Source organism: Somniosus microcephalus, chromosome 12, assembly GCF_052327205.1.
Source record: "Somniosus microcephalus isolate GS21.2 chromosome 12, FLI_Smic_1.0, whole genome shotgun sequence".
Lineage (NCBI taxonomy): Eukaryota > Metazoa > Chordata > Chondrichthyes > Squaliformes > Somniosidae > Somniosus > Somniosus microcephalus.
In genome coordinates this window covers 169056640-169083567 of record NC_140998.1, presented here as the reverse complement: position 1 = coordinate 169083567, position 26928 = coordinate 169056640, and the positions used below count along the sequence as shown (strand labels likewise).

Sequence of the window (26928 nt, the reverse complement as noted above, 5' to 3'; positions counted from 1 at the left end):
GTGGTGGAATTGGAGAGGCAGGCAGTGTGTGTGTGTGTGTGGTGGTTGGGTAAAGCTGGCACTCCCCTTGGGCAGGGTTCTCTACACATATGCCTGGTCTTGATCCAGCACCTGCTCAAATGCCTCCCATAGCTTCATGTCGTCACTTACTGTCAGCAACTCGTGTACAGAACATGAGTGAAGATGAGCAGTGGTTGGGGCTGCACAGACTCCAGCACTTGGGGCTTGCTGTAATATGTATTGCACATTTAATCATTTCTCTACTTCTCTCCAATTGCATTGAGCTTATTGGAAAATAATAATGTTTAATAGAAATAATGTGATTACTAACTGCTACCGGGCTCTCTCCGCCTTAAAACGTCTCATTTCTTTTTCTAAAATAAAGAAATAAATCCTCCAAAAGTCGTCATTGTGACGGAGATAAAACCTGGTGTTGTCCTGGATCAGGATATGAGAACATTTGATTTATTTTAAAACACATCTAAATATTTAATACCTGGTGCTGGAGGGAGACTCGGCACTCGTCCCCTTCTCTCACACACCCCCCACCCCTTCTCACACACACCCCACAATTAGTAGCTAGCTGCTTCATTCAACCATTCCTAGGTTTTTGTGAATCTCTACAACTTTAGACTGATATTGCTGCCTCTCCCAGACTATACCTGCAGTAATACCCAAGTCAACTTGCCACCCTGGCTCCTCACTGTCCGGGGGGGGGGGGGGGTAGGTAATGTTATTGGTGTTTTCTCTGGTGCAAATACACAGTGCTTTCTCAAAGGATCAAATTATTTCCCTCCGTTCAGTGCAATTATGTTGTAGGGGCCCGATGTCTTCCCCTCGCACTGGCCGATTCTTGCTGTTGCGTTTCAGTAACTGTAGTGCGGCTTGTTTCTAGGTTCCTCTTTGCCCCTTTCCCCACCCTTTGACGTGTTAGTAGAGGTCCTAGATTCTGCCTTGCGGCTCCCTTGCCTCAGCGAGTGGTGATTGATCAGGCTGACCTTCCTGCTCTGGCTGTGAGCGGTGGCCAGTGCCTGGTGAAAGCTGGGGGACAGGCCAGAGGAAACCTTTGCCCTCACGCTGCCCCTTCTTTACACCAGTTTGCCCCAGAGCTCCCTGCTGCTACACACCCACATCAAATCGGAGAGAAAAAAAAGGTACAGGATTAACCAGGAAGCATTTCATGTGCAAAGTGTTTTATTTTATATACACACTACTGTTTGAAATAGACCCAGAACTCACCAGCAAGAAGTTAGACGAGGGGCTGTGGCTGCACAGTCTAACCTAGAATGCGGAGCCTTGGCAGCACTGGAACCAGCATTGGTCTCATGCAGCAGCTTCAAGCTGTGGCTGAGCTGCTCCCAACAGTTATGAAGTAGGGGATATCAGAAAGAATGGTCGGGTTACCGGAGCCATCTCCCAGCCCTGGGAACAGGCTGCCCTAAGTTAACCCCAGCTCATCACCCCTGCCCAGAACAGACTCCACCAATCAAGAAGCCATGTGCAACGTGCTAAAGAAAGGTGCAACTGTAGGAGATTCTACAAGGAGTGAGCAGGGCTGTATGCCCCCATGTTCACAGCAGCTTAAAGACACTATAGAGTACAATGCATTTTAGAGATAACAGGCAGCATATCAGCTTTGCTAATCCCAGTAACTGGAATACAGGCAGGGCTGGGGCCTTCAGCATCGCATCACACCGCTCCTTCCACAGTCTCCTTCAAAACGGGTTGGAGTCACCTCCGCTGTACGGACTATCACAAGTCACTACTACCGTTTAACCAGCTGCCCAGATAAGCTGGGCCATCGTCCCATAGCTGAGGGAGGGACCTCGGCCCCGGGTTTCTTTCTAATCAAGTGAATTTCTTCTTTGTTGCTGTGAAGCGTTCCATGTACTGAGGGGAAGAAAAAAACAATTCAGAGTACAGACCAACTGACACGCAGGACTGTCTCAATCACCCCCACACTCACTCAGGACTGTCCCACTCGAGATCACCCCCACACTCACTCTGAACCGTGCCTGTATACTCGGGCCGCCCCACAATAACCCCAATCAGGTGGAAACTAACCCCAGTAATCGCAGCCCTGCCCACAAGCTCTGCAAATTCTACTTTCACACGGTCAACCTTCCCCACTCTGGATCGTGCACTGGAGTCAGAGCGGCATCAGGCTCGCAGTGCAGAGGTGAACTGAAATACTCTCTGGGCTCAGTTACATCGAGAGATCTTACATCAACAAAACAACTCTGGATCAATGCTCACTGCTTCCTCCCCCCCCCCCCCCTTCACCTCACATCCCTGCTACAGTCAATTTAGGAGAGTGGGTTCAGACTGGCTGGGATATTAAAAGGTATGAGGAGTCAGTGGCATTACACTGGCTGGGATATTAAAGGGTAAGGGGGTGAGTTTAGGCCGGGTGAGATATTAAAGGGTAAGGGGAGAGGCCAGGACAGTGGGGTGGGACTGGATGGCTCACAGAGCTAAACACTGGTGCAGACCGAATGGCCTGTTTCTGTGCTGGCACATTCTAGAGTACCTGAATGAAAACCTGAAGGTGCTGAAAGTACAGCAGGTGTGAAAACCTGGTCTCAGCTCCGATCGGTAAATCGCCAAATCCCCACAGCCTGCTGCAGGCACCAGGAACGTTGCAAGAGTTTCACACGGGACCCTTCGTCAGAACTGGCACATTACACCACATATGTGAACCTGCCCTTTCTGCTTCAGGTGTTGACTATACCGCCAGCACTACCGATCCGTGCCCTTCACGTTTTGTGACCAACCTTATCATATCCCTGCAGGTCTCGCAGATTCCTTATTTCAAAAAGATTTCCCTCGACAGCCAGCAGGGAGATCTGGGAGTTGGCCAGGATGCCGACCGGGATCATGGAGATTTCTAAACAGTTCTCTTCTAGCCGCAAAACCTTCAGCCGTGGACAGTGGGAGATGCGCAATGAAATCTGAGAGATCTGAAAGTACAAAATGGTCACTTAAATCTCAAACCAAATCTTCAGATTGCAAACCTAAATCATTACAAAACTAGCAGCCTATGGTGCACACCTCTCATGCTGTGCACAACTAATAATGCACGCCCCCATACTGTGCACAAATAATAATGCACGCCCCTCATACTGTGCACAACTAATGCACGCTCCTCATACTGTGCACAACTAATAATGCACACTCCTCATACTGTGCACAACTAATGCACACCCCTCATGCTGTGCACAACTAATAATGCACGCTCCTCACTGTGCACAACTAAATGCACGCTCCTCATGCTGTGCACAACTAATAGAGCACGCTCATGCTGTGCACAACTAATAATGCACACTCCTCATACTGTGCACAACTAATAATGCACGCCCCTCAGACTGCACAACTAATAATGCACGCCCCTCAGACTGCACAACTAATAATGCACGCCCCTCAGACCGTGCACAACTAATAATGCACACTCCTCATGCTGTGCACAACTAATAGTTCATGACCCTCATACTGTGCACAACTAATAATGCACACTCCTCATGCTGTGCACAACTAATAATGCACACCCCTCATGCTGCACACAACTAATAATGCACACTCCTCATGCTGTGCACAACTAATAGTGCACACTCCTCATGCTGTGCACAACTAATAGTGCACGCTCATGCTGTGCACAACTAATAAAGCACACTCATACTGTGCACAACTAATAGTGCACGCCCCTCATACTGTGCACAACTAATAATGCACGCTCCTCACATTGTGCACAACTAATAATGCACACTCATACTGTGCACAACTAATAGTGCATGCTCCTCATGCTGTGCACAACTAATCGTGCACACCCCTCATGCTGTGCACACCTAAGTGAACACCCCTCATACTGTGCACAACTAATAGTGCACCTAAGTGAACACCCCTCATACTGTGCACAACTAATAGTGCACGCTCCTCATTGTGCACAACTAATAGTGCACACCCCATACTGTGCACAACTAAAAATGCACACTCCTCATACTGTGCACAATAGTGCACGCCTCTCATACTGTGCACAATAATGCACACTCCTCATACGATGCACAACTAATAATGCACACCTCTCATACTGTGCACAACTAATAGTGCACGCCCCTCATGCTGTGCACAATAGTGCATGACCCTTATACTGTGCACAACTAATAATGCACACCCCTCATGCTGTGCACAACTAATAATGCATGCTCATGCTGTGCACAACTAATGCACACTCATGCTGTGCACAACTAATAATGCATGCTCCTCATACTGTGCACAACTAATAATGCACACTCCTCACGCTGTGCACAACTAATAGTGCACGCTCCTCATGCTGTGCACAACTAATAGTGCATGACCCTCATACGGTGCACAACTAATAATGCACACCCCTCACTGTACACAACTAATAATGCACACTCCTCATACTGTATACAACTAATAATGCACACCTCTCATACTGTATACAATAATGCACACCTCATACTGTGCAAAACGAATAATGCACGACCCTTATACTCTGCACAACTAATAGTGCATGCCCCTCGTGCTGAATAGTTGTGTACAGCATGAGTGTACATTAGTTGTGCACAGCATGAGTGTGCACTAATAGTGCATGCTCCTCATACTGTGCACAACTAATAGTGCACGCCTCTCATACTGTGCACAATGCACACTCCTCATACTGTGCACAATAGTGCACGACCCTCATACTGTGCACAAATAATGCACGCCCCTCATACTGTGCACAACTAATAATGCACGCCCCTCATGCTGCACACAACTTAATAGTGCACGCCCCTCATGCTGCACACAACTAATAATGCACACTCCTCATACTGTGCACAACTAATAATGCACACTCATACTGTGCACAACTAATAATGCACACCCCTCATACTGTGCACAACTAATAGTGCACACCTCTCATACTGTGCACAACTAAGAGCACACCCTTCATACTGTGCACAACTAATAGTGTATGCCCCTCATACAGTGCACAATAGTGCACACTCCTCATGCTGTGCACAACTAATAATGCACACTCCTCGTGCTGTGCACAACTAATAGTGCACGCCCCTCATACCGCGCACAGCGAATAATGCACACTCATACGGTGCACAACTAATAAGGCACACTCCTCATACTGTGCACAACCCTCATATTGTGCACACTCATACTGTGCACAACTAATAATGCACACCCCTCATACTGTGCACAATAGTGCACACCTCTCATACTGTGCACAACTAAGAGCACACCCTTCATACTGTGCACAACTAATAGTGTATGCCCCTCATACAGTGCACAACTAATAGTGCACACTCCTCATGCTGTGCACAACTAATAATGCACACTCCTCATGCTGTGCACAACTAATAGTGCACACTCCTCATGCTGTGCACAACTAATAGTGCACGCCCCTCATACCGCGCACAACGAATAATGCACACTCATACAGTGCACAATAAGGCACACTCCTCATACTGTGCACAACTCTCATATTGTGCACACTCATACTGTGCACAACTAATAATGCACACCCCTCATACTGTACACAACTAATAGTGCACGCTCCTCATACTGTGCACAACTAATAGTGCACACCCCTCATGCTGCGCACAACTAATAATGCACACCCCTCATGCTGCGCACAACTAATAGTGCACACCCCTCACACTGCACAACTAATACACACCTCTCATACTGTGCACAATAGCGCACGCCTCTAATACTGTGCACAACCAATAGTGCACGCCTCTCATGCTGTGCACAACTAATAGTGCACGCCCCTTATGCTGTGCACAACTAATAATGCACGCCTCTCATGCTGTGCACAACTAATAGTGCACGCCCCTCATACTGTGCACAACCCTCATACTGTGCACAACTAATAGTGCACACTCCTCATGCCGTGCACAACTAATAGTGCACGACCCTCATGCCGTGCACAACTAATAGTGCACGCACCTCATGCCGTGCACAACTAATACACACCTCTCATGCCGCGCACAACTAATAATGCACGCCTCTCATGCTGTGCACAAATAGTGCACGCCCTTCATACTGTGTACAACTAAGTGCACGCCCCTCATACTGTGCACAATAGTGCACGCCCCTCATACTGTGCACAATAGTGCACGCCCCTCATACTGTGCACAATAGTGCACGCCCCTCATACTGTGCACAATAGTGCACGCCCCTCATACTGTGCACAATAGTGCACGCCCCTCATACTGTGCACAATAGTGCACGCCCCTCATACTGTGCACAATAGTGCACGCCCCTCATACTGTGCACAATAGTGCACGCCCCTCATACTGTGCACAATAGTGCACGCCCCTCATACTGTGCACAATAGTGCACGCCCCTCATACTGTGCACAATAGTGCACGCCCCTCATACTGTGCACAATAGTGCACGCCCCTCATACTGTGCACAATAGTGCACGCCCCTCATACTGTGCACAATAGTGCACGCCCCTCATACTGTGCACAATAGTGCACGCCCCTCATACTGTGCACAATAGTGCACGCCCCTCATACTGTGCACAATAGTGCACGCCCCTCATACTGTGCACAATAGTGCACGCCCCTCATACTGTGCACAATAGTGCACGCCCCTCATACTGTGCACAATAGTGCACAGCCCCTCATACTGTGCACAATAGTGCACGCCCCTCATACTGTGCACAATAGTGCACGCCCCTCATACTGTGCACAATAGTGCACGCCCCTCATACTGTGCACAATAGTGCACGCCCCTCATACTGTGCACAATAGTGCACGCCACCTCATACTGTGCACAATAGTGCACGCCCCTCATACTGTGCACAATAGTGCACGCCCTCATACTGTGCACAATAGTGCACGCCCCTCATACTGTGCACAATAGTGCACGCCTCCTCATACTGTGCACAATAGTGCACGCCCTCTCATACTGTGCACAATAGTGCACGCCCCTCATACTGTGCACAATAGTGCACGCCCCTCATACTGTGCACAATAGTGCACGCCCCTCATACTGTGCACAATAGTGCACGCCCCTCATACTGTGCACAATAGTGCACGCCCCCTCATACTGTGCACAATAGTGCACGCCCCTCATACTGTGCACAATAGTGCACGCCCCTCATACTGTGCACAATAGTGCACGCCCCTCATACTGTGCACAATAGTGCACGCCCCTCATACTGTGCACAATAGTGCACGCCCCTCATACTGTGCACAATAGTGCACGCCCCTCATACTGTGCACAATAGTGCACGCCCCTCATACTGTGCACAATAGTGCACGCCCCTCATACTGTGCACAATAGTGCACGCCCCTCATACTGTGCACAATAGTGCACGCCCCTCATACTGTGCACTACGGGGCTCGGAGAGCGGGACTCTCGGGAGTGCGGGGCGGGGCGGGGCGGCTGAGGCTCGGAGAGCGGGGCTCTCGGGAGTGCGGGGCGGGCGGGGCTCGGAGAGCGGGGCTCTCGGGAGTACGGGGCGGGGCGGCTGGGGCTCGGAGAGCGGGGCTCTCGGGAGTGCGGGGCGGCCGGGGCTCTCGGGAGTGCGGGGCGGCGCGGCCGGTGCTCGGGAGGACGGGGGCTCGGAAGGGGGGGAAGGGTTACCCCGGCAACCGGCGTGGCCGTCTCTCAGCCTCAAGCCGGCTCACGCCTGTTCTCGGGGCTTGGCTCCATTTGCGGCCGCGGGCCACTCGCCCTCTCTCTTTCCTTCCCTTTGTCTCTCTCTCTCCCTCCCCCCCCCCTTCTCTCCCTCCCCCCCTTCTCTCCCCTTCTCACCCCCGCTCCCCCTTCTCTCCCCACTCCCTCCCCCCTCCTCGCCCCCCTGCCCTCCCTCCCTCCCCCCCGCCCTCCCTCCCCCTCCCCTCCCTGCCCTCCCCCTCCCCGCCCTCTCTCTTCCCCCCAGTCGCTAGCTCTCTTCCCCCCAGTCGCTCTCGCTCTTCCCCCCAGTCGCTCTCGCTCTTCCCCCCAGTCGCTCTCGCTCTTCCCCCCAGTCGCCTCTCGCTCTTCCCCCCAGTCGCTCTCGCTCTTCCCCCCAGTCGCTCTCTCTCTTCCCCCAGTCGCTCTCTCTCTTCCCCCCAGTCGCTCTCTCTCTTCCCCCAGTCGCTCTCTCTCTCTCTTCCCCCCGTCGCTCTCTCTCTTCCCCCCAGTCGCTCTCTCTCTTCCCCCCAGTCGCTCTCTCTCTTCCCCCCCAGTCGCTCTCTCTCTTCCCCCCCGTCGCTCTCTCTCTTCCCCCCCGTCGCTCTCTCTCTTCCCCCCCAGTCGCTCTCTCTCTTCCCCCCCAGTCGCTCTCTCTCTTCCCCCCGTCGCTCTCTCTCTTCCCCCCAGTCGCTCTCTCTCTTCCCCCCAGTCGCTCTCTCTCTTCCCCCCCAGTCGCTCTCTCTCTTCCCCCCAGTCGCTCTCTCTCTTCCCCCCAGTCGCTCTCTCTCTTCCCCCCAGTCGCTCTCTCTCTTCCCCCCAGTCGCTCTCTCTCTTCCCCCCAGTCGCTCTCTCTCTTCCCCCCAGTCGCTCTCTCTCTTCCCCCCAGTCGCTCTCTCTCTTCCCCCCAGTCGCTCTCTCTCTTCCCCCCAGTCGCTCTCTCTCTTCCCCCCAGTCGCTCTCTCTCTTCCCCCCAGTCGCTCTCTCTCTCTCTTCCAACAACAACATGCCCTCGAAAAAGCCTCGGCACCACCAGGCACTTCAGCTAGTCTATATATATAAATAAAGGAATCGTTCTGTCTGTCTGTCTATCCTTCTGTCTGTCATAAGAACATAAGAAATAGGAGCAGGAGTAGGCCAATCGGCCCCTCGAGCCTGCTCCGCCATTCAATAAGATCATGGCTGATCTGATCCTAACCGCCAATCCACTATCACAGAACCATCTCCTGAATCTAACAGAATTAGACACACGAAATAGGAGCAGGATCAGGCTACACGGCCCCTGGGCCCGCTCCGCTACCCACAGGGCCATGACCGATCCGAACCTAGACTCATGTCCAAATTCCTGCCCGCTCCCCGTAACCTTTAATTCCCTTTACTTCTAGGAAACTGTCTATTTCTGTTTTAAATTTATGTAATGATGTAGCTTCTACAGCTTTTTGGGGCAGCATATTCCATGGACCTACCACCCTCTGAGTGAAGTAGTTCCTCCTCATCTCAGTTTTGAAAGAGCAGCCCCTTATTCTAAGACTATGCCCCCTAGTTCTAGTTTCACCCATCATCGGGAACATCTTCCCCGCATCCACCCGATCCAACCCTTTCGCAATCTTATATGTTTCAATAAGATCGCCTCTCATTCTTCTGAACTCCAATGAGTAGAGTCCCAATCTACTCAACCTCTCCTCATATGTCCATCCCCTCATCCCCGGGATTAACCGAGTGAACCTTCTTTGTACTGACTCGAGAGCAAGTATGTCCTTTCTTAAGTATGGACACCAAAACTGTACGCAGTATTCCAGGTGCGGTCTCACCAATACCTTGTACAACTGAAGCAATACCTCCCTATTTTTATATTCTATCCCCCTAGCAATGAAAGCCAACATTCCATTGGCCTTCTTAATCACTTGCTGCACCTGCATACTAACCTTTTGAGTTTCGTGCACCAGGACCCCCAGATCCCTTTGTACTTCAGTACTTTCCAGTTTCTTGCCATTAAGATAATAACTTGCTTCACAGAACTTCACAGAAACCCCACAGTGCAGATAGAGGCCATTTCGGCCCATCGAGCCTGCACCGACACATATCCCACCCGATCCCCGTAACCCCTACACCAACACATATCCACCCTATCCCGTAACCCCACATATTTAATCCCCCTAACACTAAGTGTCAATTTATCATAGCCAATCAACCTAACCCGCACATCTTTGGACTGTGGGAGGAAACGGAGCACCTGGAGGAAACCCACGCAAACACGGGGAGAATGTGCAAACTCCACACAGACAGTCGCCCGAGGCCGGATTCGAACCCGGGTCCCTGGTGCTGTGAGGCAACAGTGCTAACCACTATGCCACCGTGCTGCTCTAACGATTTTTCCTGCCAAAGTGCATAACCTCACACTTTCCAGTATGTATTCCATCTGCCAAATCTCTGCCCACTTACTTAGCCTGTCTATGCCCCCTTGCAGGTTTTTTATGTCCTCCTCACTCACTACTTTCCCTCCCATCTTAGTATCATCTGCAAACTTTGATATGTTACACTCGGTCCCCTCCTCCAAATCGTTAATATAGATTGTAAAGAGTTGGGGACCCAGCACTGACCCCTGCGGAACACCACTAGTTACTGATTGCCAGTCTGAGAATGAACCATTTATCCCAACTCTCTGCCTTCTGTTAGATAGCCAATCCTCTATCCATGCAGAATATTACCCCCAATCCCGTGATTTTTTATGTTAAACAATAATCTTTTGTGTGGCACCTTGTCAAATGCCTTTTGGAAGTCTAAATACGCTATGTCCACTGGTTCCCCTTTATCCACCCTATACGTTACTTCCTCAAAGAACTCCAGCAAATTTGTCAAACATGACTTCCCCTTCATAAAACCATGTTGACTTTGTCCTATTAAATTATGATTATCCAAATGTCCTGTTACTGTCTCCTTAATAATGGACTCCAAAATTTTACCTACCACAGATGTTAGGCTAACCGGTCTATAGTTTCCAGCCTTCTGTCTACTGCCCTTTTTAAATAAGGGTGTTACATTTGCAGTTTTCCAGTCTGCCGGGACCTTTGTCGAGTCCAGGGAGTTTTGGAAAATTATTACCAATGCATCCACAATCCCTACCGCCACTTCCCTCAAGACCCTAGGATGTAAGCCATCAGGTCCAGGTGATTTATCCGCCTTGAGTCCCATTATTTTACCGAGTACCACTTCCTTAATGATTTTGATCGTGTTTAGCTCCTCCCCCCCATTAGCCCCCTGTTTGTCCAGTGTTGGGATATTCTTAGTGTCCTCTACTGTAAAGACTGATGTAAAATATTCATTCAGTGTTTTTGCCATCTCCATATTTCCCACCATTAATTTCCCAGTCTCATCCTCTACGGGACCAACATTTACTTTAGCCACCCTTTTTCTTTTTATATAACTATAAAAACTCTTACTATCTGTTTTTATATTTTTGCTAATTTACTTTCATAATCTATCTTCCCTTTCTTAATCAGTCTTTTTGTTATTTTATGCTGTCTTTTAAAGTTTTCCCAATCCTCTATCCTCCCACTAGATTTGGCTACCTTATATGCCCTTGTTTTTAGTCGAATACTATCCTTAATTTCTTTACTTAGCCACGGATGGCTGTCTTTTCTTTTACACCCTTTTCTTCTCAGTGGAATATATTTTTTTTGGAAGTTGTAAAATAACTCCTTAAATGTACACCACTGATCATGTATCGTCTTACCCTTTAATCTATTTTCCCAATCCACTCTACTCAATTCCGCTCTCATACCTTCATAGTCTCCTTTATTCAAGCTTAGCACGCTTGTTTGAGATCCAACCTTCTCACCCTCTAATTGAATATGGAATTCAACCATGTTATGGTCACTCATTCCAAGAGGATCCTTTACCAGGACATTTTTAATTAATCCCGTCTCGTTACACAGGACCAGATCTAAGGTTGCTTGCCCCCTGGTCGGTTCAGTTACATACTGCTCAAGAAACCCATCCCTAATACACTCAATGAACTCATCCTCAAGGCAGCCCTGCCGAATTTGATTTGTCCAATTAATATGATAGTTAAAATCCCCCATCCTCACGTGTGCGTCTGTCCGGCTATGCACTCGAAAGTTACAGAGCGCACCTACGCGTGCATTACGTCGAAAGAAAGCTCACCGTTCCAAAACGATGGTAAGCGTATTTACGTTTCGGCCGGACAAAAATTGCGCCCGCGGTATCCGAAAAACCTTCAAAATTCCGCTCATTAGCATCTCATTATCCGCTCATTAGCGACAGAGTGACCCCGAGGTCGACCAATCGTACGCCAGGTTCCTGGCGCGTGCAGCCGGGCCCTCCTACGGTCAAGTGACGGGACGATTGACCAATCCTACGCTTTGGTGACCTGACGGTCGGCCTTATCGTTCTGAACCGAGGTGAGTAGCCGCCATCTTGCTTCCATTCTTTTTCCTGCTTTCTGCGTCTTTCTTTTCAAATATACATTTCCAGCAAAATAAAATTGCTTTTATTACATTGTTTTAAAAAAAACTTCATTCATTTGTAAATATTTTGTCTAACCTGAAGATTCTTTTTCCTACCTTTCCCCGTTTTTGTTAGGCCTCAAAGCCTGGGCCTTTCTTGCCCAGCCAGGCCCGAGCTAGGTAATTCTCCCACGGCTGCTGCAAAGCTCCTCACCACCGCCACCCCCCCCGGTGTCAAGTTACCCGGGGCAACGGCGTCAGCCACGAGGGTCAGGGTGCGCACGCAGCAGGAGCAGCTGAGACGCGGCGTCTCTCTCTGTTCCCCGCTCGGCTCGGGCGGGGGGGGGCGGGGCTCTCGGGAGTGCGGATCTCGGGCGGGGCTTGGAGAGCGGAAAGGGTTACCCCGGCAACCGGGCCCACCGGCCGTCTCTCTCAGCCGCAATCGGCGGACTTGAAGCCAGCTCGGGAGGGCGGGGGGGGCGGTGCTCGGGAGATCGGGCCTCCGGAGTTCGGTGCTTGGTTGGGGGGGGGGGGGGGGGGGGGGGGGGGTGGGTGTGGTGACGGGAGATCGGGGGGGCGAGCCTCGGGAGAGAGGGGGGGGGGGGGGGGGGAGAGCTCCGGAGATCCGGGGGAGTGGGGGCTTGGGAGATCGGGGGGGGCGGGGCTCGGGAGATCGGGGGGGGGGGGGCTCGGGAGTTCGGGGGGGGCGGGGCTCGGGTGATGGGGGGGCGGGGATCAGGGGGCTCAGGGACTCTCCCCCTCCCCTCCCCCCCCTCCCCTCGCCCTCCCCCACCCCCTTCCCTCCTCCCCTTCCCCCCCTTTTCCCCCCTCCCCTTCCCCCTCCCCTCTTCCCCTTCCCCCTCCTCCCCCCTCCCCTTCCCCCTCCTCCCCCCTCCTCCCCTTCCCCCCCTCTTGCCCCCTCCCCCTCCCACCCTCCCCTCCCCCTCTTCCCCTTCCCCCTCCTCCCCCCTCCCCTTCCCCCCCTCTTGCCCCCTCCCCCCTCCCCTTCCCCCTCCCACCTCCCCTCCCCCCTCCCCCCTTCCCCCTCTCCCCCCTGTCGCTCTCTCTCTTCCCCCCCAGTCGCTCTCTCTCTTCCCCCCAGTCGCTCTCTCTCTTCCCCCCAGTCGCTCTCTCTCTTCCCCCCAGTCGCTCTCTCTCTTCCCCCCAGTCGCTCTCTCTCTTCCCCCCAGTCTCGCTCTCTCTTCCCCCCAGTCGCTCTCTCTCTTCCCCCCAGTCGCTCTCTCTCTTCCCCCCAGTCGCTCTCTCTCTTCCCCCCCAGTCGCTCTCTCTCTTCCCCCCAGTCGCTCTCTCTCTTCCCCCCCAGTCGCTCTCTCTCTCTTCCAACAACAACATGCCCTCGAAAAAGCCTCGGCACCGCCGGGCACTTCAGCTAGTAAACTATAAATTACATGAAATAACTATTTTAAACAATAATTTAAATGGGGCTATAAATAAACTTACCTTTTTTAAAAGTATTTAAAAATAATAAACCTGTGGAAAAAATACTTTTAAAAGCAGGCCTTACACCTGCTTTTTAAATGTGTAACTTCTGCAGACTTACCCTCCCGGGAAGACCTGCAAACAAAACGTAAGTTCGATGCGCACGCGTTCGACCTCTGAACCCCTTCTTTCAGGGGAACGGAAGTGCCGGTTTCCCGCGCATGCGCAGTGCATGCACGAAACCGGCACTTCCATCGGGCCTACGGGTGAGTACCCCCGAATTTCTGGGCCATTAAGAACAGGAGTAGGCCAGTCAGCCCCTCGAGCCTGTTCCGCCATTCAATTCGATCATTGGTGATCAGTATCTTAACTCCATCTATCCGCCTCGGTTCCATAACCCTTACCCAACAAAAATCGATCAATCTCAGTTTTGAAAATTTCAACTGACACCCCAGCCTCAACAGCTTTTAGCGGGAGAGTTTTCCAGATTTCCACTACCCTTTGTGTGAAGAATTGCTTCCTGACATCACCCCTGAACAGCCTAGCTCTAATTTTAAGGTTATGCCCCCTTGTTCTGGACTCCCCCACCAGAGGAAATAGTTTCTCTCTATCTACCTATCAAATCCTTTAATCATCTTAAACGCCTCATCATAGAAACATAGAAGATAGGAGCAGGAGTAGGCCATTCGGCCCCTCAAGCCTGCTCCGCCATTCAATGCGATCATGGCTGATCATCCAATTTCAGTACCCTGTCCCTGCTTTCTCCCCATACCCCTTGATCCCTTTAGCCTTAAGAAACATATCCAACTCCTTCTTGAATATATTTAATGTATTGGCCTCTACTGCCTTCTGTGGTAGAGAATTCCACAGGTTCACCACTCTCTGGGTGAAGAAATTCCTCCTCATTTCTGTCCTAAATGGCCTACCCCTTATCCTTAGACTGTGACCTCTGGTTCTGGACTCCCCTGCCATCGGGAACATTCTTCCTGCATCTAGTCTGTCTAGTCCTGTTAGAATTTTATAAGTTTCAATGAGATCCCCTCTCATTCTTCTAAACTCCAGCGAGTACAAGCCCAATCGACCCTATCTCTCCTCATACGTCATTCCTGCCATCCCAGGTATCAGCCTGGTGAATCTTCACTGCACTCCTTCCATGGCAAGAACATCCTTCTTCAGATAAGGTGACCAAAACTGAACACAATACTCAAGATGTGGTCTCACCAAGGCCCTGTACAACTGCAGCAAGACATCCTTGTTCCTGTACTCAAACCCTCTCGCTACGAAGGCCAACATGCCATTTGCCTTCTTAACTGCCTGCTGCACCTGCATGCTTACTTTCAGCGACTGGTGCACAAGGACACCCAGGTCTCGTCGCACTTCCCCTTCTCCCAATCTCTTGCCATTCAGATAGTAATCTGCCTTCCTGTTTTGGCACCAAAGTGGATAACCTCACATTTATCCATGTTATACTGCATCTGCCATGCTTCTGCCCAATCACCCAACCTGTCCAAATCATACTGGAGTTTCTCGGCATCCTCCTCACGGCACACACGCCCACCCAGCTTTGTGTCGTCTGCAAATTTGGAGATATTACATCTAGTTCCCTTGTCTAGATCATTAATATATATTGTGAATAGCTGGGGCCCAAGGTCCGATCCCTGTGGTACCCCACTAGTCACTGCTAGCCACTCGGAAAAAGACCCGTTTATTCCAACTCTTTGCTTTCTGTCTGCCAACCAGTTCTCTATCTAAGTCAATACCTTGCCCCCAATCCCATGTGCCTTAACTTTACACGCTAATCTCTTATGCAGGACCTTATCAAAAGCCTTCTGAAAGTCCAAATACACCACATCCACTGGTTCTCCCTTATCTATTTTACCAGTTACATCCTCAAAAAATTCCAGTAGATTAGTCAAGCACGATTTACCTTTTGTAAATCCATGTTGACTTTGTCCGATCCTGTCACTGTTTTCCAAGTGCTCTGCTATTACATCTTTTATAATGGACTCTAGCATTTTCCCCACTACCGATGTCAGGCTTAATTCCCCGTTTTCTCTCTACCACCTTTTTTGAATAGTGGGGTAACATTAGCTACCCTCCAATCCATGGGTACCGTTCCAGATTCCATGGAATGCTGGAAGATGATCAGCAAAGCATCAACTATTTCTAGGGCCACTTCGTTAATTTCCCTAGGATGTAGATTATCAGGCCCTGGGGATTTATCGGCCTTCAATCCCATCAATTTCCCTAACACCATTTCCCTACAAATACTGATTTCTTTCAGTTCCTCCCTTTCATCAGACCCTATGTTCCCCGACATCTCTGGGAGGTTATTTGTGTCCTCCTTTGTGAAGACAGAACCAAAGTATGTATTTAATTGGTCTGCCATTTCTTTGTTCCCCATTATAAATTCCCCTGATTCTGACTGCAAGGGACCTACGCTTGACTTCACCAAACTTTTTCTCTTTACATATCTATAAAAGCTTTTACAGTCAGTTTTTATGTTCCCTGAAAGCTTACTCTCATATTCTAGTTTCCCTTTCTTAATTAATCCCTTTGTCCTCCTTTGTTGAATCCTAAACTGCTCCCAATCCTCAAATTTACTGCTTTTTCTGGCCAATTTGTATGTCCTCTCCTTGGATCTTATGCTATCCCTAATTTCCCTTGTTAGCCACGGTTGAGTCACCTTTTTTGTTTTATTTTTATGCCGAACTGCGATGAACAAATTCTGTAGTTCATCCATGCGGTCTTTGAATGTTTGCCATTGCCTATCCACCGTCAACCTTTTGAGTGACATTCCCCAATCAATCCTACCTAACCCGCGCCTCAATTAGATCACCCCTAAATCTTCTTTATTCAAGGGAATACAAACCTAGTCTATGCAACCTGGCCTCATAATTTAACCCTTTTACCCTGGTATTATTCTGGTGAATCTGTGCTGCACCCCCTCCAAGGTTAATGTATCCTTCCTGAGGTGCGGGGCCCAGAACTGAACACAGTGCTCCAGACAGGGTCTAACCAAAGCTCTGTACATCTGTAACATAGCTTTACACCCCTTTGTATTCCGGCCCTCTTAAGATAAAGACCAACATTCCATTCGCCTATTTAATGATTTTTTGTGCCTGTCCACTAGCTTTTAGTGATTTCTGTGCTTGGACCCCTAAATCGCTCTGCTCCTCCACAGGTCCCAACTTTTCACTATTTCTTGGGTCCAAAGTGGATGACCTCACACTTTCCTACATTGAACTCCATCTGCCACAGTTCTGCCCACTCACTGAGTCTATCAATGTCACTTTGCATCTTTCTGCTCCCCTCTACACTGCACTGAGCCACCTAACTTAGTGTTGTCAGCAAACTTAGATATGGCTCTCTATTCCTCCATCCAAGTCATTTATAAATATAGTAGAAAAACTGCAGCCCCAGTACAGACTCTTGGGTAACACCACTAGTCACATCCTGCTAATTTGAGTATGTACCCATTTTGCCTACACCCTGTCTCCTACCTCCTAACCAATTCCCTATCCAAGCCAATAGATTGCCTCCAATTCCATGGGCTCATTTTTGTTTAGTTTTTTATGTGGAACCTTGTAGAATGCCTTCTGGAAGTCCATATAAATAACATCCATAGACACTCCCTTACCTACCACGTTAGTTAACTCCTCAAAATATTCAACTAGGTTCGTTAGACATGGCTTACCCTTTACAAATCTATGCTGACTCTCTCTCTACACAGTTCACACCACTAATAATGCACGCAGCTCAACTAATGCTCACAGTTCATAGTGCACACAGCTCGTCCGCTGTCACTATTTCCTTTTTGTGTTGAGTTGCAACAGTGGCCGGTGACTGACCTGGTTCTGGTTGACGTTGAGTTCGATGGCCTGCAGCTGCTCCAGTTCGTCCGGCAGGCGCTGGATTCGGTTCTTGGACAGATCCACCACGTCCAGGTGGCGGAGCCGGCACAGCTGGAGTGGGAACTCCCGCAGCTGATTCCCAGAGAGACTCAGGGTCTTCAGGGCTGCAAGCTGGCCAAAGCTGGAGGGCAGCTTTTTCAGTGTGTTACTGTTGAGGTGAAGAGTCTCCAGTTTCTTCAGCTTGCCCAGATCCTCAGGGAGAACAGCTGACAGAGATAGAAAAACAATCTCAAGCCGACAATAACAAACTCGTTCAGTGGGTAGAACTGCCAACTGGTGAGGCACCGAGCTACCTTCAGATTCCTGGGTCATTCTGGGGCTGGAGAGATGGTGTAGGAGGGAAGGGTTCAGATTCCTGGGATTGGGACCAGTTCTGAGGCAGGAGTGGTCTGTACAGGAGTTGGAGAGATGGTGTAGATGGGGAGGGTTCAGATTCCTGGGATTGGGACCAGTTCTCGGGCAGGAGTGGTCTGTACAGGAGTTGGAGAGATGGTGTAGATGGGGAGGGTTCAGATTCCTGGGATTGGGACCAGTTCTGAGGCAGGAGTGGTCTGTACAGGAGTTGGAGAGATGGTGTAGGAGGGGAGGGTTCAGATTCCTGGGATTGGGACCAGTTCTGAGGCAGGAGTGGTCTGTACAGGAGTTGGAGAGATGGTGTATGAGGGAAGGGTTCAGGTTCCTGGGATTGGGACCAGTTCTCAGGCAAGAGTGACCTGTACAGGATGGATGGACAGGCTTCATCTGAACAAGACTGGGACCAGAGTCTTTACTGAGAGAGGATCCTAACTAGTGTTGTGGGGGCAGGTTAAACTAACATGGTGGAGCAGGAGGATAAACAAGACGAGAAGACAGAAAGGAGAGATGAAGGGACAGGGAATGCAGGGAAAATGAGAGAAAGAACACGTCAGAATGAGGAGGGAGTAAAAGAAGTAAGATTGTCAAACAGACGGAGGGAGGTTTGAGTTGTATATTTGTAAAGGCATAAAGGATTGTGAATAAAATTGGTGAGCTGGAGGCACCAATTGCCATAGGGGAGCGGAGGGGTCTGATATAACGGCATCAACAGAGACACGTGCTGCGTGGGGCTGGGCTGTGCGCAGCTGATGGTTTACTGAGTCTTACCCAATCTATTGCTATTGAGAGTCAGGTTCTTCAAAGCTGCGAACTGGCCGATGAAAGAAGGTAAGGTCTCGATCTTGTTTCCCGACAGGTCCATTGTCCTCAGACTCGCTGCGAGTTTCTGCAGGTCCACGGGAAACTGAACATTTGAAAAAAAAAATCCAGAAATCTGTAACTTGTAAGAAACGCGAAGGAGAAGAAAGGGTGATCCCACCGAGTCCCCCACCAGCACCGCGCACTAACCAAAGGTCTCCAAACTAACTGCCAACCTGCCTACCCTCTCGCCAGACACTGGCAGACCCTCCCCACCACAACCACCCGCTGCTGTGAGGACAATGGAGGGGTGGCTAAGGACTGAAGCAACTAAGCACTATGTTTAGATCACATGGCTGCAGTTTGCCCAGCAGATTGACGAGTTACTGCTCCTGAACCTCGTGTTCAGCTTCACTGGAACAGTGCAGGAGAACAAAACAGAAAGGTCAGAGTGGGAATGGGAGGGGGTGTTAATGTGAGTCACAGGGAGTCAGAGTGGGAATGGGAGGGGAATTAAAGTTCCTGAAATGAAAAGTATCTCACTCTGACCACTGACATGCCACAGATCAGTGAAGTACATCATGTACAAGAAATGATCATCTTCACGTTCACAGTTCCCAAGAATTGGAAACATCAATGACCAGGCTTGTATTCCCTTGAGTATAAAAGATTAAGGGGTGATCTAATTGAGTTGTTTAAGATAGTGGAAACCTGGAACTCTCTCCCCCAAAAAGCTGTTGAGGCTGGGGGTCAATTGAAAATTTCAAAACTGAGATAGATAGATTTTTGTTGGTTAAGAGTATTAAAGGTTATGGAACCAAGGCGGGTAGATGGAGTTAAGATACAGATCAGCCATGATCTCATTGAATGGCAGAACAGGCTTGAGGGGCTGAATGGCCTCCTCCTGTTCCGATGCCTGGTTACTTGTTATGCTCACCTATCTGAGTATGCAGTAGATAAGCCTGCATATCCCAGGGCAGCAGGAGCAGTACTAAAGATAAGAACGTACAGCACAGGATCATTGTGTCTCACTCGAATCAGCCTCAGCACTTCTCATTTTGTGAAGCGAGGAGTCGGCCTGGGTCCCTGCTCCTAATCACACTCCCATGACTGTTGCGGTGAAATATGGAGGCGAGAGGAGAGGACAAGATCAGGGTTGAATGTGAAGCCCCCCCATAGCTGAACATCCTGCTGGCGCTCACTGTCTGGGCTCACGCATGACCCACGGCCACTTTGTCGCGACATCACAAAGCCTGGTGGCTCCGACAGCTCTGCTTTAGCATTACAAACATCATTCCTCACACTGACTGCTGCAGCTTCTCACCTCATTCAGGCCTTCCCCTGTAAGCTGGAACACTCCCGTCTTCTGTGCAGTTTCCAGGTGAGCTTTCAGGGCACTGTTCCCCATGGCGAAACCACATAAATCCAAGAAAAATAAAGTATTTCCCCGATCTCCGTTCACATCTAGGTCTGCTCAAGATAAGTCCTTTTCCAAGCATGGCAGTCACACCAGATCATAAAATAAAACGCAGCAGTTAACAATAAGGAACTCGCATCCCAACAGGTAAATCTCAACAAGACGCATTTGTTTAGATTGTTACACAATCCCTCCCCCCGGGTCAACACCTTCCCCCCGCCCAGATCAACAGTCCCCCCGGGTCAAAGTGTGTCCCCTCCCCCGGGTCAAAGAGCTCCACATCCCCTCCCCAACCCACCCAGGGTCAACACGTCCCTACCCCTGGGCCGACGAACCATCCGCCGGGCCGACACATCCCCCACTGAGATACTGTACCAGACATACTAGAGGTTTCCCGATCTGACTCCAGGCTGTTGCTCAGTTACCTGAACTCAGCACTGGGATTGACTTCAATACCACTGGGTAAAGGAGTAAGAAATGAGCCAGTGTCCCTGCTCCTTCTCTGTACCAGACAGGGGGAAAATGTGAGGCAGACTAAGATAGGTTTGGAGTGCACGTGTGTAAATGCACGTAGCGTGGTAAATAAGGTTGATGAGTTGCAGGCACAAGTCGCTACATGGGACTATGATACTTTGGTAGGAAAAACAAAAGAGCAGAATATTTGTTAAATGGTGAGGGACTGGGAAATGTTGGTGTTCAGAGGGACCTGGGTGTCCTTGTACAGAAATCACAATAGTTTACATGCAGGTACAGCAAGCAGTTAGGAAAGCAAATGGTATGTTAGCCTTTATTACAAAAGGATTGGAGTACAAGAGTAAACAATTATATAGGGCCTTGGTGAGACCACACCTGGAGTACGGTGTACAGTTTTGGTCTCCTTACCTAAGGAAGAATATATTTCCCTTTGAGGGAGTGCAACGAAGGTTCCCTAGACTGATTCACAGAATCATAGAATGGTTACAGCACAGAAGGAGGCCATTCGGCCCGTCGAGCCCTTGCCGGCTCTCTGCAAGAGCACTTCAGCTAGTCCCACTCCCCCACCCTTTCCCTTTAGCCCTCCAAATTTTTTTCCTTCAGGTACTTATCTAATTCCTTTTTGAAAGCCACGATTGAGTCTGTCTCCACCACCCTTTCAGGCAGTGCATTCCAGATCCTAACCACTCACTGCATAAAAAAGTTTTTCCTCACGTTGCCTTTGGTTCTTCTGCCAATCACCTTAAATCTGTGTCCTCTGGTTCTTGACCCTTCCGCCAATGAGAACAGTTTCTCTCTATCTACTCTGTCTAGACCCCTCATGATTTTGAATACCTCTATTAAATCTCTCAACCTTCTCTGCTCGAAGGAGAACAATCCCAGCATCTCTAGTTTATCCACATAATTGAAGTCTCTCATCCCTGGAATCATTCTTGTAAATCTTTTCTGCACCCTCGCTAAGACCTTCACATCCTTCCTAAAGTGCGGTGCCCAGAATTGGACACAATACTCCAGTTAAGGCCGACCCAAGGTTTTAAAGGCTCATCATAACTTCCTTGCTTTTGTACTCTATGCCTCTGTTTATGAAGCCCAATATCCCGTATGCTTTTTAACCGCTTTCTCAACCTGCCCTACCACCTTTAATGATTTGTGTCCATATACCCCCAGGTCTCTCTGTTCATGCACCCCCTTTAGAATTGTACCCTTTAGTTTATATTACCTCTTCTCGTTTTTCCTACCAAAATGTATCACTTCGCACTTTGCTGCATTAAATTTCATCTGCCACGTGTCCGCCCATTTCACCAGCCTGTCTATGTCTTCTTGAAGTCTATCACTGTCCTCCTCACTGTTCACTATACTTCCAGGTTTTGTGTCATTTGCAAGTTTTGAAATTGTGCCCTGTACACCCAAGTCCAAGTCATTAATATAGATCAAGAAAAACAGTGGTCCTAATACCGACCCCTGGAGAACACCACTGTATACCTTCCTCCAGTCTGAAAAACAACCGTTCACCACTACTCTCTGGTCCGTATCCATGCTGCCACTGTCCCTTTTATTCCATGGGCTTCAACTTTGCTGGCAAGCCTATGTGGCACTTTATCAAACACCTTTTGGAAGTCCATGTACACCACATCAACTGCATTGCCCTCATCAACCCTCTGTTACCTCATCAAAAAACTCAATCAAGTTAGTTAAACACTTGTCCAAGTGACTGTTAACTTTGTCCCTGATTATCGTTTCTAAAAGCTTCTCCACTATCGAGGTTAAACTGACTGGCCTGTAGTTGCTGGGTTTATCTTTACACCCTTTCTTGAACAAGGGTGTAACATTTGCAATTCTCCAGTCCTCTGGCACCACTCCTGTATCTAAGGAGGATTGGAAGATTATGGCCAGTACCTCCCCAATTTCCTCCTTAACCTCCCTCAGCATCCTAGGGTGCATCCCTTCAGGTCCTGGTGACTTATTAACTTTAAGTACAGACAGCCTTTCTGGTACCTTTATCAATTTTTATCCCATGATGCAAAGTACCCATTTAGTACCTCAGCCATGCCCTCTGCCTCCATTTTGGTCCCTAATCGGCCCCACCCTTCCTCTTACTACCAGTTTATTATTTACATGCCTATAGAAGACTTTTGAATTCCCTTTTATGTTAGTGCCAATCTATTCTCATACTCTCTCTTTGCCCCTCTTATTTTCTTTTTCACTTCCCCTCTGAACTCTCCATATTCAGCCCAATTCTCACATGTATTCTCAACCTGACATCTGTCATACGCCCCCTTTTTCTGCTTCATCTTACTCTCTATCTCTTTCGTCATCCAGGGAGCTCTGGCTTTAGTTGCCCTACCTTCCCCCTCGTGGGAATGTACCTCGACTGTACCTGAACCATCTCCTCTTTAAAGGCAGCCCATTGTTTGATTACAGTTATGCCTGCCAATCTTTGATTCCAGTTTACCCGGGCCAGATCCGTTCTCAACCCACTGAAATTTGCCTTTCTCCAATTAAGCATTTTTACTCTATTTGCTCCCTGTCCTTTTCCATAGCTAATCTAAACCTTATGATACTATAATCACTGTTCCCTAAATGTTCCCCTACTGACACTTGCTCCACTTGACACACCCCATTCCCCAAAACCAGATCCAGCCCAGCAATGCCTCCTTCCTCGTTGGGCCGGAAACGTACAGATTAAGAAAGTTCTCCCGAACACACTTCAGAAATTCTTCCCCCTCTCTGCCCTTTACTGGGATTGGGGGATTGTCCTATGAGGAGCAATCAAGTAAACTAGGCCTATATTCCCTAAAATTTAGAAGAGTGAGAGCTGATCTCATTGAAACATATAAAATTCTTGACAGAGTAGATGCTGGGAGGATGTTTCCCCTGGCCGGGGAGTCTAGAACTAGGGGTCACAGTCTCAGACTAAGGGGTCGGCCATTTAGGACTGAGATGAGGAGAAATTTCTTCACTGAAAGGGTTGTGAATCTTTGGAATTCTCTGGGTTGTGAATCTTTGGAATTCTCTCCCCCAGAGGGCTGTGGAGGCTGTCATTGAGTATATTCAAGACAAAGATCGATATATTTTTGGATACTAAGGGGATCAAGGGATATGGGGATAGTGTGGAAAGGTGGAGTTGAGGTGGAAGATCAGCCATGTTCTCATTGAATGTCGGAGCAGGCTGGAGGGTGAATGGCCTACTCCTGCTCCTATTGTGTTCTTATGATATAATGGCAAAAGCAGAGACATGGCTCAAAGGGGAGGATTGGAAATGGAATATTCCTGGCTACAAGGTATTCAGGAAAGATAGGGAAGGAAAAGATTCAATTTTTGAGAATTAAGGAACAATAGAGGAGCTATTACACTACTGGGTGTATACTATAGGCCACCAAATAGTGAGAAGGAGATAGAGGAGCAAATTTTCAGGCATATTACAGAAAGATGCAAGAACTATGCAATAGTGATAATGGGGGACTTCAATACTCCTGATATATAGACTGGGATAGTAACAGTGTAAAGGGCAAGGAGGGTGAGGAATTCCTGAAATGTGTACAACAGAATTTTCTTAAACAGTGTGTTTCCAGTCCAATGAGGAAGAAAGCAGTGCTGGATCTCGTTCTGGAAAATGAAGTGGGGCAAGTGGAGCATGTTTCAGTGGGGGAGCATTTGGGGAACAGTGATCATAATATCATCACATTAAGAATAGTTAAAGGAAGGAACACTTAACTGGAGGAGGGCTAACTTCAGTGAGTTGAAATGGGATCTGGCCCAGGTGGATTGGAATCAAAAATTGGTAGGCAAAACAGTATTTGAACAATGGGAGGCCTTCAAAGAAGAGATGGTTTGGGTACAGATTAGACACATTCCCACGAGGGGCAAGGAAGGGCAGCCAAAGCTAGAGCACCTACTAAAGATGACTAAAGATATAGAGATTAAAATGAGACAGAAAAAGGAGGTTTATGACAAATGTAAGGTTCATAATACAGTAGAGAACCAAGCAGAATAGAGAAAGTACAGAGGAGATCTAAAAAAGGGAAGATGGGAAAAAAGAGTGTATGAGAATAGATTCAGTTCCATTCGCAACTCCTCAGATAATGAAGCAGTCCGTGCCCGCGTGCAGCAAGACCTGGACAACATTCAGGCTTGGGCTGATAAGTGGCAAGTAACATTCGTACCACACAAGTGGCAGGCAATGACAATCTCCAACAAGAGTGTCTAGCCACCTCCCCTTGACATTCAACGGCATTACCATCACCAAATCCCCCACCATCAACATCCTGGGAGTCATCATTGACCAGAAACTTAACTGGACCAATCACATAGATACTGTGGCAACAAGAGCAGGTCAGAGGCTGGGAATTCTGCGGCAAGTGTCTCACCTCCTGACTCCCCAAAGCCTTTCCACCATCTACAAGGCACAAGTAAGGAGTGTGATGGAATACTCTCCACTTGCCTGGATGGGTGCAGTTCCAACAACACTCAAGAAACTCAACACCATCCAGGACAATGCAGCCCACTTAATTGGCACCCCATCCACCACCTCAAACATTCACTCCCTCCACCACCGGCGGCGTACCGTGGCTGCAGTGTACCATCTACAAGATGCACTGCAGCAACTCGCCAAGGCTTCTTCAACAGCACCTCCCAAACCCATGATCTCTATCACCTAGAAGGACAAGGGCAGCAGGCACATGGGAACACCACCACCTGGAAGCTTCCCTCCAAGTCACACACCATCCTGACTTGGAAAGATATCGCTATTCCTTCATCGTCGCTGGGTCAAAATCCTGGAACTCCCTCCCTAACAGCACTGTGGGAGTACCTTCACCACACGGACTGCAGTGGTTCAAGAAGGCAATTCACCACCACCTGCTCAAGGGCAATCAGGAATGGGCAATAAATGCTGGCCTTGCCAGCAACGCTCACATCCCAGGAATTAATTTTTAAAAATTAGCAGCTAACATAAAAGGGAACTCAAAAGTCTTTTATGAACATATAAATAGTAAAAGGGTAGTCAAAGAACACATGGGGCTGATTAGGGACCAAAAAGGAGATATTCTTGTGGAGGCAGAGGTACTAAATGAGTACTTTGCATCTGTCATCACTAGAGAATTTTAAAAGGGGTGCAGGAACAGGGACACCTGGGGTGTATGTACACAAATCTTGAAGATGGCAGGACAAGTTGAGAAGGCTGTTAAAAGGCATATGAGATCCTTGGCTTTATTAATAGAGGCATGGAGTACAAAAGCAAGGAAGTTATGCTAAAACCTTTATAAAACACTGGTTAGGCCTCAGCTGTGGTATTATGTTAAATTCTGGGCACCACACTTTATGAAGGATATCAAGGCTTCGGAGAGGATGCAAAAGACATTCACTAGATTGGTACCAGTCCTGAGGGACTTCAGTTATGTGGATAGACTGGAGAAGCTGGGGTTGATCACTTCAGAGCAGAGAAGATTAAGAGATTTGATAGAGGTGTTCAAAATCATGAACTGTTTTGATAAGAGTAAATAAGGAGAAACTATTTTCAGTGGCAGAAGGGTCAGTAACCCAAGAACATAGATTTAAGGTTATTGGCAAAAGAATCAGAAGCAACCTTTTGTTTGTTATGATCTGGAACGCACTGCCTGAAAGGGTGGTGGAAGCAGATTCAATAGTAAACTTTCAAAAGGAAATTGGATAAACCACTGAAGTGGAAAATATTGCAGGGCTATGGGGAAAGAGCAGGGGAATGGGACTAATTGAACAGCTCTACCAAAGAACAAGCACAGGCACGATGGGCCGAATGGCCTCCTTGTGTGCTACATCATTCTATGATTTTATGAATTGATCTTTGCGTATTTTTCAGTGTCCGGTGCGGACAAGGCTGTGATTTGCTTTGAGGAACCCATGGAAAGGGTGGAGCTGTACAGCGCAGAAGACTACCGGGGCTGAAAGGAGTCGGGAGGGAAGATGAAATAAGTTAAGTGGCGGCATTTAGGGGGATGACAACCTTTGATTTTATAGTGATAAAAACAGAAAATGCTGGAACCACTCAGCAGGTCAGGCACTATCTGTGGAGAGGGAGAGAGAGTTAACATTTCAGGTCGGTGACCCTTCGTCAGATTTCTACGGTCTGCTGATTAGAAGAAAGCTCGAATATTGAAGGGAGGTGATTGATTCCCATCAATCTCATTCCCAGTTTCTCCTCAGACCCCCAATCCCCCAGTCGGTACCTGTCTCCGCGGCCTGCTGTTGCTCGGCCCTTCAGTGGCGGGCAGCCCCCTCCGGCCTGCAGGGCGAGGCCGGGTTAACTCTATAATCCGGAAGCCGCCTGCCAAACATTCCCCGGGCACCACCGGTCAGGCCGAGCGCACCGCCCAAAAGCTCCCAAAACAGCGGCTGGGGAGGGGCATTCAGCGTCGGTCGGTAACCTCCCACCACCGCGCTGTTT

At 48.9% G+C, this 26928-nt stretch overlaps 2 protein-coding genes across 3 annotated transcripts in view; one reads left to right on the top strand and one right to left on the bottom strand.

The window, feature by feature from the left end:
* Positions 1 to 1176: 1176 nt before the first annotated feature.
* Positions 1177 to 26928, bottom strand: lrrc57 (leucine rich repeat containing 57). 2 transcript variants are annotated; one of them, XM_086003819.1, is made up of 6 exons: positions 26711 to 26928; positions 19941 to 20102; positions 18587 to 18722; positions 17402 to 17670; positions 2775 to 2960; positions 1177 to 1890 (listed from the first exon to the last, which is right to left on the bottom strand). In XM_086003819.1, the coding sequence occupies exons 2-6, from the start codon at positions 20022 to 20024 to the stop codon at positions 1849 to 1851; spliced, it is 717 nt and encodes a 238-aa protein (XP_085859945.1). In that variant the 5' UTR covers positions 20025 to 20102; positions 26711 to 26928; the 3' UTR covers positions 1177 to 1848. The 2 variants fall into 2 exon arrangements, with proteins under 2 accessions (XP_085859945.1, XP_085859946.1); XM_086003820.1 differs by having other exon boundaries at positions 19941 to 20086.
* Positions 26278 to 26928, top strand: part of haus2 (HAUS augmin like complex subunit 2) — a 45276-nt gene continuing 44625 nt past the window's right edge. Inside the window, exon 1 of the mRNA XM_086003822.1 lies at positions 26278 to 26456. The gene's annotated coding sequence lies outside the window, so the exon portion shown is untranslated. The remainder of the gene's footprint in view (positions 26457 to 26928) is intronic.